General features: G+C 40.6%; 1 protein-coding gene across 4 annotated transcripts in view; it reads left to right on the top strand.

The window, feature by feature from the left end:
• Positions 1-4,678: 4,678 nt before the first annotated feature.
• The window catches only part of LOC131683492 (mucin-2-like), a 37,212-nt gene continuing 29,765 nt past the window's right edge, over positions 4,679-12,125 (top strand). The window contains exons 1-6 of one of the 4 annotated variants that reach the window (XM_058965516.1): positions 4,701-4,748; positions 4,831-5,092; positions 5,152-5,522; positions 6,368-6,429; positions 6,487-8,203; positions 8,254-8,505. In XM_058965516.1, coding sequence (XP_058821499.1) covers positions 4,916-5,092; positions 5,152-5,522; positions 6,368-6,429; positions 6,487-8,203; positions 8,254-8,505 — 2,579 coding nt within the window. In that variant the 5' untranslated portion in view covers positions 4,701-4,748; positions 4,831-4,915. Of the gene's footprint in view, positions 5,093-5,151; positions 5,523-6,367; positions 6,430-6,486; positions 8,204-8,253; positions 8,506-12,125 lie in introns of all 4 variants that reach the window. The other 3 variants (XM_058965515.1, XM_058965519.1, XM_058965517.1) reach the window with 3 other exon arrangements.

The following is a 12,125-nucleotide window of genomic DNA, read 5'->3' on the forward strand; positions in this document are numbered from 1 at the left end:
CTCCTTATAAAAGTATATGAATCTAGATAGAGATCCTATTCCAAAACTCCTTAACAAAATAAAACCGCCAACTGGATATATTTTTGATGGCTGGATCTTTTGGCTGCTCTAAAAATGCCGAACTGGTGCATATTTGCAACATCCTCAGTAGTCTAAACAGCCGTTGTTTTCTGAACATTGCCGAAATTTTCCGTTTCCGCCACGGACTCCGATGCAGACCGATAATTTACAGGTTCCGCTACGATACTTAGTTTGCAGGTTAACTCGCTTGAAATAATTCTTAAGGATTTTTCACCCATTGTTAAGATCAATATACCCATTGACATTACCTCATCAAATAGTTGTGAAATGGCCAAAAAAGTACTCATTGTTAGAAACAAAAATACCCATTTTTGATAGCTCGAATAACTTCCGAAAATGGGAAATTTGAATGCATAAAATGGCTAAAGTTTTTTTACCGTGTGCACTCACCCAGTGAGCAAATTTTCTGGCAGAGACCGCTCTGCTACCCGTCCCAGTGAGCAAATTTTCTTGGAGACCGCTCTGCTAGATTTCTGTAAGTCTTGGTTTGGCAGCCCCAGGGATGCCAGATTTACAGACATATCTGTATTTTACACTTTTGATGGTCTCCTACAGACGTAATCAGACATCTACAGACTTTTAAAAAAGTTTCAGTGTTTAACAAAATTATACTAGAATAATTTGATTCGAATACGAGTGATTCCTTCACAATAGTTTACTAATTTCAAGCCACTTTTAAAGTAATAACCTAGTGTAAATAGGATATACACAACCCTCTACACACTTTTACAGACATTTTAATTATTCTTCTACAGACATTTCACAAAAACATGTGGCATCGCTGGGCAGCCCTGTCAGATTTCTGCGCGTATCCTGTCGGGTTAGTTGAGCTAGGGCGAACTCGGTTTCGCTCGCGTTTTCTGGCAAATTTTGACAGGAATCGAGCAAAACCCTGGCATAACTAGGAAATAAACTGTGCAAAGATCCTGGCAATTCCTACCTGGTAGAATTTAGCACGAATCGAGCAAAACATCTGACAGAGATGTGGCAGGAAGCGTGCAGAGATCTTGGCCGTACATTTCTGGATCGATTCTGGATAAAAGTGAGCAGCATCGGTTGGTTTAACCGCTTCTGTCAGAAACGGTTGTTGCATTTGAGCGAATTCGTTGCCAGAATTCTCGCACAAATCGCGCAAAATGCTCACAGAAACTCTGCCAGCATCAATTTCGCTTTGCTCAACTTTTGCTAACTTTCTGCTTGCCACGCTGAACCCCGGTCGTTTCTGATAGAAGCGGCTAAACCAACCGATGCTGCGGTTACGCTTCAGATAAATAAATTGCACGTGAATGTGATTTCGTTTTACCTATTGAGTTCTACAAGATGACGACACGAATGAATTCATGATGAACAGGGTTGCCACTATTTTTCAAAGAAAATCTGGCAGTTCAATTAAAAATATCTGGCAAAATCTGGCACTTGACAGCGACCTCATAGTCATCGAAATTTGGCATATATTATAGTTTTCGTAGAATCTGCATCAATCGATTTTTGTAAAATTTGGGACATTTTTACCCAAATTTCCAAAATGTGTATGTAGCCGCTTCCAAAACATAAAAATCTGGCAGAATGAGAGATTTGTCTTTTTGTCTGGAAGCTGCCAAAACCTCTGGCTGTGCCAGATAAATCTGGCATAATGGCATCCCTGCTGATGAATGAAGTTCATGTTTGAAAATTCTCGGTGGTTTGTTTACTTTGTCAATTGCGTGAGTGCGAGTGCAACGGGTGCTCATCTGTCACATTCGAACTCACGTAACTTCCATGTAAACAAACCACCGAGAATTGTCAAATAAAGTTCATCCGGCTCATTTTGTGGGGTTATGTCGGTTGGTGTAAATCCTAATAGGTGCTAATAGCACAGACTAACAGACATAACACTCGAAAACAATGCTTCGCCCGCTTTAACGGTCATTTTAAATATATTTGTAGTGTGGACTGTGGTCACACTTGAAATTATGGCACCACTGACATATGAACAAGCATATGGGGGATAGACCACTAGTGAAAAATTGTTCCTAAACCTGAGGGGTAACCCATAAGCAAATGAGTGTTTGGTACTGTGAATGAAAGATGGAGCTAGTGTTCTGGGAAATTGCCAGATCGATGTTTTTTGTGGGAATCCCCTCATAGTGTTATGTCTGTTAGTCTGTGCTAATTGATTCAATTGGCAGAATAAACGGTGAAATCAATAGTTTTACATATTGAAAAGCACTACATATTTTTCGCGTGAAAATCATGTGGAAAGTTCACACTTTGCGACTGAATAGCATGGCAATCAACTACTGAACATGCCCTCAGCATTCAACTTGTGTAAAATCTCTAACGGTTTCGAAGGTAGTTTGGATATCTAAACCAGGTGCGCTACTGTCGTCATGTTTTTTTGTGGCTGAGTGCGACAGAATTGACAGCGGTTATTCCTCTACCCAGTCCGGAACCGATTCGGACTTCCAGCATGAATTCCAGCTCAAATGCGTCAACCGATAGAGTCGGAATCGGTTGTTTTCTTTGAGCTAGATTCCATGCAGAATCCATCCAGGATTTCGAACCGGTTCCGGAATCGATTTGACGGATAGTTGGGATAGGTTGGTGTGGCGGCGCTAGTGTTTTTAGTATATTAATTCAAATGTTTACACACGTTTTTTAAATATTTTTGTTCGATCATGGATGTCTGTTCTCTGTGCTGGAGGCATGGCGAGACATGAATTTTAAACTGAATAGAACACCCGCTAAAACTGCTGCTGGGGACAGCAAGATCTAGTTTTAAAATCTTCAGTTTTATATTATAGAACTGTCAAAATTTTGAATCTAGAACTCAAACACTCCTGAACATGCCCTGAAGATGGACGTCTGTTCTCTGTGACCGCACTCACTCACAGAAAAAATGTGCATACCTGCCCCACAGAGAACAGACATCCATGATCGAACAAAAATATTTAAAAAACGTGTGTAAACATTTGAATTATTATACGAAAAACACTAGCGCCGCCACACCAACCTATCCCAACTATCCGTCAAATCGATTCCGGAACCGGTTCGAAATCCTGGATGGATTCTGCATGGAATCTAGCTCAAAGAAAACAACCGATTCTGACTCTATCGGTTGACGCATTTGAGCTGGAATTCATGCTGGAAGTCCGAATCGGTTCCGGACTAGTTTGACTGGGTAGAGGAATAACCGCTGTCAATTTTGTCGCACTCAGCCACAAAAAAACATGACGACAGTAGCGCACCTGGTTTAGATATCCAAACCAAGGTGCTTAGAGTTATAAGGTTATTCGTCTTTGGCAGTAACTAGGTGAGGAGTGAGATAAGCGTGCAGCAAGCTGCGGAGTAGAATAATGACGGCGAACAACTTTGTTTACATACCGAAATCCAAGCAAACATGCATGGGGATGTAGTAAACAATGTGGTTAGCTGTCGTTTCTAGAACCAACATGGCTGATCGGCGATTTCGAGGATCGTATCACCTGAGAATAAAAGCTCCTTGATCCAAACTACCTTCGAAACCGTTAGAGATTTTACACAAGTTGAATGCTGAAGATGGACGTCTGTTCTCTGTGCCTGCCCTCTAAGAACGGTTGGTTTCAAAATAGTCCAATGAAGGACGTTCGTTGGACCAATTTGGACGACATCCAAATAACCGTTCAACGAACGTCCATATCGTTGGACCCGTGTTTAGGGACGTTGCGATATTTTCGATACTAGTACGGAATCGATACTTCTGTTTTCGATACTCGATTTTTTGGTATCGATACTTCAAGCACGATACTTTACTGATATCGATACAATCTTTACGATATCGAAAAGAATCGAAGGAACCAGTAGTTGGAAGTATTCGATTCGGAATTCTGAACGATTTTGAAATGATTTCCGTGTGAAATGTAATTACCTATTCAGGCTGAACGGTTGCGGAATCGGTTGTTGTATTTGAGTTGCTAAATAACTGGAGCACCGATCGCATTTGATAAAAAAAATCGATTCCGAACATTGCCCATTATTTGACAGTCCATGAGACTTTCTGATCAGCCAACTATTTATTGTCTATCTTTTCTGACATTCGACGTCTGACAGAATCGTCGACGGATCAGACCAATAAAAAATATTTGTCGAAAGATTTTTTTCTTTTTGCAGGAGCAGAGTAAAACGTTGACTGACAAAACCCACTGCTGAATTGCCAAACAGCGGTTTGTAGATTACCTAATTCAGGAAAAGCTACTGTAAAAGTTTGGAATCGAATGGCGATACTTTCAAGTATCGATACTACGACTACGATTATATCGAAAGTATCAGTACCTGCATTCGATACCAGTATCGATTCTAAGTATCGATGTATTTTAATATCGAAACGTCCCTACCCGTGTTGAATGATTTTGAAACAATTTTTTGGACGTCTCAGTTGGTGTATCCGTCTTGGGCTCCAGTTAGAATCGGTTGTGTAATTGGAGCCGGAACACTAACTGGAACCAGCCGGAATGAACTTTACTGGGTAATGTCGACCTATAGTGGCGCCACTGCACTAAGAAACGGTAAATGACAGCAGCATAATGTTTTTTTCTAGCAGTTTTGAGAATATTTTTTACAGCACTTTTCAACGGAATTTGCGCGTTTAGTTTGGTAAATCAGACGAGCAAAACACCGATGGAACTATTTGTGCATTCTTGTTGAAACCGGTACGCGGTATTTGTAATATTATTTACACTTCGGGATTTTCCATATTTTAATAAATTTTTGATATATCGAACATTTCTGAAGTGGCCCTTTGTCGAAAAGTAGTGTTCACATCGATCGAAGTAAACATTATTTTGCGCTTTTGCCAGTTTCGTCTAACAAATGAAAAATGGCATTGAGCGGGGCTCGATTGCATGTGCTGGAAAAAGATAGTAATGAAACCAACCGGGAAATAGCGATCCGGACTAGTCAGGTGAGGTTTGGTTCGCATTTTTTAAACACAATCCGTCTGAAAGCCGATTCAGCGAAGCGATTGCATTGCAAGATTTTCGCAAAAAATGAGAAGGTGAGTTGCATACTAGAGCTACGCCCTGGGGACGTATTTTATGTATTCCAAGTTTACAGGTAATAATTGCCAACTATTCAGTCGAATATCCCATCTCTGTTGACGGTGAAATTGTATTGAAGCGCAGCCTATTGAGCGACGGTTCTATTCTGGATATTTGTGGAACACGATTCCGTTGGCAGTTTGATGAATCTAAATTGACGCTGCGGCTCGAAAAAGTCAAAAAATTCGAACAGACCCCAACTAGTTCCCAAGCCGGAAAACGACGGCGCACGACAATTATACGAAAAAAACTATTGGGAAGGAAAAGAGCATCCACTGAAGCGAACAAAAGAGTTTCAAAGAAGGGACAAAAAACGCCAACATACACATTACCCAAAAATCGTAAACTGCAATTGAAAAATATTCGGAAGAGATTTACAGTTCAAAAGTACGGCTAGTATTATTAATGTTACTATTGAGGTTTTCGATTGATTGACACCGGTGTAGTAGATAGCACTGATTTTGCACTTTCTAGCAGAAGTGTCAATGGAACATACCCAGTTTTCTGCACTTCTGCTAGAAGGTGCAAAAACGGTGCAGTTTCAGTGCACTCCACTACACCGGTGTCGATCAATCAAAAACCCCATATGTTTTGATTTCCGCAAAGTTTTTCTGAATCGATTTAGTTGGCTATTTTCGGCCAGTGGAGTGTAATGCACTGGTTTTGCACTTTCTAGCAGAAGTGTCAATGGAACATTCCCAGTTTTCTGCACTTCTGCTAGAAAGTGCAAAACCAGTGCACTCCACTACACCGGTGCGCATTAATCGAAAATTCCATATCTTATGGAATATTCGATTGATGCGCAAATGCAGAGTGACGGATAGGTATTCCAGAGCGAACCAGTTAACAGAAAAACTAGACAGGCTCATATGGGCATTATCAAAAGGAAATGTTAAGAATCCTTTGCCTTCTGCTGGTAGGAGTTGGGCGTTCCACCCAAGTTTATCGCAGGCGGTAAAATATGATTAGTTATGTTCTATCAACGACCATGCGACAGAGGTGGCACGCCCAACTCCTACCAGCAGAAGGTAAAGGATTCTCATTTCCTTTTAATCATGCCCATATGAGCCTGTCTAGCCCTAGTTTTCCGCTCTAAATTTATAACTGATTCGCTCTAGAATACCCTTCCGTCTTTCAATTTCATTGCTTTCGTTTGCCAAAAATAGCAAACAAAATCAGTACAGTAGTATTATTAATGCTGTTTCCGATTTGATATTTTATTTTGTTTTCAGTATTACTATTGGTTATTTGGAAGATGAGTCTGATGATGCAAAAATGCAGGAAGAAAATTCTGGTATGTATATATTTCTGTTACTTTAGAACACATTTCATTTAATCTTTTGGTTTTTAGCAGCGTTTTTCTTGCACCAATCGTCTCCAACTCCTCATACGACTCCAATACAATCTCAAAATAACACCCCGTTTTATACACCCGAATTGGATAAAGAAAATGCAACACCTGTCACTCTTAGAAAAACACCATGTGTGCATTTGGAAAATTCCGCAATGATGGTACTTTCATACACTCCCACTGTGGGAACGCGCTCTAAAAACATTCAAAAGACAGCTTGGTCATCAGCTAGAAAAGGACAAATTGATACCTATTTAACCCCCAAAAAAGAGAATGTTTCAGCAAGTGTCGTCACTCCGTTGCAATCTAGCAACATCTCGAAGGCAGGCAATTCGATGTATCTCATTGACCTAACAACGCCAGGCAGTTGCCACAACAGCTACGTATGCAGTCCGCTGCGAGAGCGTAATAGTTCTTTATCATCTTCGGTGGGTTCATCCGCTGGGCTTATTGACTTAATTACGCCTAGCCCGAAAAAAGTTAAAGCAGCGTCGTCTGCGGTTATGAGGTCGACCCAAAAAGGTTTGCTGAAATCTGCTTTGAAAAATGCCAGCAGAACACCTCAAACACCAATAGTTGGCACCCCAAAAAACGTTCCAAAAATTTCAATCGATGACCAAATGAGCAAATCGCTTACATACAAGAAAATCGGCAGAACGCCAATGAGTGCAACCAAAAGCAAAATTCGCCGTCAGATAGAATCTCCGATTGTCAGTAAAATTTCGTCCAAAACTCCGGTATCAGACCGACAGGAAGATGTTTCCAAAAAGGCTTGCTCATCGGGTGGTATCAAAGAAACACCAGAAAGTGAAGAGCCAGTTATGACCACCGATGAGTTGTTTGATACACTTTTAGGACGACAATCTATAAAAAAGACTTACGGCAGAAAATCAGAGTCTCCAAAGAAGATCAAGTCTCCCTTAGTAATTGGCGAAGAAGCAAGCGAGCTTCCCAAAACCGACATTGATCTTTGGGTGGAATCAGTTGTAGCTAGCTCTGAAACAATGGACGTTGACTCGTTAATCAAGAAACCGAACCGTACAACCCAAATCCGATCGTCGCAGTATTCGGATATAACACCACATGATTCGTTCATTGATGGTTCTAACGTGCCAGTTGCCAATGAGGAACAGCAGGAATGTAAGACGCATTTGAGCACCAATGAGCTAGAAAACATGACCGACAAGCCAAGTTTTGTTCAAAGCAGCAGACAAAGTCATACTCCATTCACAAGTAAGATTGTTCAATCCTTGGGGAATAAACGGCAGACGATTGGTACTTTCTTCTCCAATATGTTTGGCAAGCTAACGGTCAGTCCCGTAACTAGGGTCAGCATAACTGATGAAATTAAATTGTCACATGAAGAGGTAAATTTACCAGAGAATGATTCTGATGGATCAGAGGAAGTGTACCATGATAGCGAAACTGATCATTATGTGGAGGTCGCTTACCAAACTGAAAACGTCGAAACCAGTTCAAGTCCAAAATTACGCCATTCTTTGCGGAACACGCGGAAGCACATTGGAAGTGCATTGACTTCGTTGAACACGTCAAGACCAATCATGATAGAAGCTACTGAAATTGATGAGAGTCTTTTGCTAAATGACACGTGCGATGCGGACGAGCTGGCTGAAGGAAGTTATGACCTAACAGATTTGAGTAGTCGATCAACAACAGCACAATCTGTTGAAACAAAAAAAGAAAGCGGTATATCTCGGTAAGCTCGAATGATATTTCATGTTTCTTAAATTAATTCATTAAAAAAAGATGCGATTCTTTACACAGATACGGCACAGATTTGCAGAACTCTCCGAGTATCACTGACGCATCTGAATCTTCAACTCCTGCCAAACGAATCGCTCAGCAAGCACATGTGATTAGCCCACTAGCTGTGCCATTAGTCAGTACTCCAACGAAATCGTGTATATCGCAGATGACTACGACAGAAAAGTGTTCGACAGAGGCAACATATGATTCCGCTCTATCAGTTGCAGAAGATATCTCCACAAATCAAAACAAGTAAGTAAAACTTAAACAGACTTTCGAATGATTCCCAATGTATTCCTCGTCATTCAGTAAATTCGAGCATTTTGCAAAGGAAAGTTTTTTCACGCTGAATTTTTATTCGTTCACCTCCAGCATTTTTTTATTTGTGTTGTATCTGCATCAACAGACCACCTTCCTCCCAAAAGCGTTACGTAATTTATGAATGGTCCCTTATTAAAATGGTGGTAGTCCGGATTTAGCTGTTGTCTTGCATCTGATTCTAACATGAGTGCTGTGGGTGTAGGTCGTCAATCGGATATAATTTTACCAAGTGTTCCATATTTCACTCGATGGCGGATCCAAGACATAGTGTCTCGATCATTTACATTTGGAACAACATCAGATGTTGTTTCAAACTGTTCTCAACTCCTATTCGACAGCTCTCACAACGCCACCCATGTACGGCTTGGTAAGGCCAAACTGGTATCGCGGGGGTCAATTGAGGTTGTGTGACGTATTCTTGATAATCACATCATTAGCTTTGTTTGTTAGATCTTCATAAAAATTAAACAGCAGTACTGTAACAACATTCTACATAAGCTGATTAATTTTTATGAAGATCTAACAAACGGTGTGGAAAAAACTGCTTTTTTCGTTTTCGATTTTTGCCCATTCTCTGTGCAACCTTGAAGAAAGGAGTGCAGGACTGGCACCTAAGAGATAGTTAATTATGATTATTAAACTCGACTAAACACACCGGCTCTCAGAAATGATAAGCAACCTTTTCGGGTCGATGTGGTCTTTTTTTCCTTTTTTGAGCATATTTTTCTTAGAGATCCGAAATATGCAAAAAAATTTTTTATTTTTTTTTAATTTCGCGCTGTTAGACCTCCTTAAGGGAAATTTAAACTAAATAATCAGGAAGAAGCTATGTCTAGGGACTAAAGAAGAACATTTTAAGATCTTCGGTTTTTTTAAAAAGAAAGAAAAATATTCATTTTAACGACATTCACTTAGCTAGAGTTTACTGGATAGGAAAAGTTATGAAAATCTGAGCCATAGTACTTAAGTGAGAGCAAGGATGTGAAGTAAACAGATCGGAAAACTAGAAGTGGCAGGGTCATTAAAACAGGCTTAATATCGTACGGGCTTAACTTTTGTCTTCTGCTGATGAGGCAGCATAACTACGAATCACTCGAGTTCACCAGCATGTCCCTTGGTATAGACAGACTTGTCCATCTTTACCGTAGGTCGGTTCCAATATTTTGAAACGAGACCTCTTTATTGGAAGCCTACATTAAAAATACGTTGAAGGCCGGTAACGGTGCTCTGACGACCATAGTTGGTTCTTCTGAATGGTAATCGCAGCAGAGTTATTGCGTAAAGTGTGAATGCGGGCTTGGAGATCAAGGCATCCGAGGTTTGTAGATCAATCCACCCTGGCAGACAGTAGGGTCGAGGGCTCGACAGCAGCCCTTTTATATGCCTAGAGTGTCGAGCTGTATTAACTGACAATGGTTTTCGTAGTTCGGCAACTTAAATCTGTTTCGCCAAGGAGGTCGTCGGGGTGTAAAGCGTATGAACCAGCGTAGAACAGTCTCGATTCTGTTCACTCTGTTCTAGTAGTACGAATTTCAAACAATAGAACAATATTCTAGTATTGAGTGAACCAACGCACAGTAAAGCGATTTTAGACAGTATACGTCCCTAAAGTTTTTCGCGATTCGCAAGATGGTCCCCAGCTGTCTTGATGCCTAATCCACGATGTATGAAATATGTGGTTTGAATGTTTATGCGGAATCCATGATGGCTCCAACATCCTTGACGTGAGAGTGTGTTAGAAAGCTTGAGTCAAATAGATGATAAGTAAACTGGATCGGATGGCGTTCCCGCGCGAACATGACGACTGAGCATTTACACGGGTTAAAATCATTCTGTTTAGATCACACCACGTACTAAAACTGGCTAGTTCACTCTCGGCATCGGCATCGCAAGGAATTTGCGAAATGTGGAAAGGAATTGTGTGGCTAGACAGTCCTGGATTCGATTTCGAGGTAGGAACGAAACCAGTTCAGAAGTTGTCCATGAATACCGACTTTGTCCATCTTCGCTATTACGATATCATGGTTGATTTTGCTAAAGGCCGCAGATAGTTCCTTGTAAATAGCATCGGTTTATAATTCGTCAGCGGGGTACATAGGTTGTGAACGAAAGCAGATTGTTTTCGATCGTTTAGACGCAAAATCGTCTTGGTCGTCTGTAATGTAGTGTTTGCAGTGAAACAAAAAAAACGTCTAAAACAACCAGCTCGAAGAGTTTTGATAAGGTATTCAAACACGAGATTCCCCAAAATTATCAGCGTTTGATTTGTTTCCCTTGTTATGGACTGGAAACATGTGGGTTGCTTTCAGCTTGGAATTTGCTGCAAGAATGGCAGCATTATCAACGCAAACTCGGTTAAAGAAGGAGTGAAAAGAGCGACTTGTTTTGGCGGAAGGCGCTCGCCGAAAAAACGCTTGAAGATTTGTTGGAGAACAGTTGGCAAATCGACACCTAGATTTCAGTTGGCGCTCGACGTACTTTGGTGGTGGTTTCTTAATGCAAGTGTCTTATGTTTCGATTTTTTTTAAATGCAGCTCGTTTGGCAGTTTTTAATTGTCTGAGGACGGTTGATTGCTAGGTTTTATATTCTTTTACCGGCCAAACGGGTCACTGAACTGTTGAGGGAATTTCGGCTTTAAACAGAACGCACTGTTTGAAGGTTCAATAAACTTATGCCGCTCGAGTCCAGCTGAGCGGTATTTATTCGAGATGACCTTATTAGTATTTGTTTACATTTCGAATCTGCTGGATGCAGTATATAAGAAAACTGCCGACGGGGTTTAGCCTTAGCTAAGCCCTTTCATGAACACAACAATTCTTCCTCTTTTAGATTTGAATGCATCCTTTGATGCTATGCTTTTAAGCCAACCCTATTTTTGATTAAACACTTGATTGTGTCCTTAGACACTCTAATTATTTAAATTGCCTAACTGTGCCCTTTAACGCTTCATTATTTTATTGATTTGATTGCGTCCTTAAACGCTCTAAATATATATTAGATTTCTGACTGCGTCCTTAAACGCTCGAATGCTTTTCATTTTGTATCCATTGATACCTTAAATTAATCACTTGATTACAATTAAATTACATATATATTTTTAACTTATAATTTCATTTCAATAATAAAAATTTGTTCGCACTTCACTTTTTCAATTTCATGTTTTCGCGGCGTAACCTTATTCGTTCTGACCGCTTCAGTGCCGGCGATCCTGCTGCGTAACTCGAATTGTCATTCGCCCGTATTTTCTTCTTGTCCGACTCTACTTCAATGTTAGAGAAGCCGAAGAATTCGTCTTCTGAATGATGCCTGTTACGCTTACAGTCTCTCTTGCACGGAGCAGCCAAATTCTGACGCCTACTACTCGCCTTCGGGACCCTCAATTGCGAGCGATGCGCTCTTACGACCACGCTTCCAATACTGATCTGAAAGATTGTAGGAGAATACTGTTTTACAAACTCTCCTTGTACCCACCTAGAACAGTCTTTGATGTTATGGTTTTTGTACCAAATGGTATCTCCTACAGTCAGTTTAGTAATTGGGTCAATCGAAA

This window comes from Topomyia yanbarensis, chromosome 2, assembly GCF_030247195.1.
Source record: "Topomyia yanbarensis strain Yona2022 chromosome 2, ASM3024719v1, whole genome shotgun sequence".
NCBI lineage: Eukaryota > Metazoa > Arthropoda > Insecta > Diptera > Culicidae > Topomyia > Topomyia yanbarensis.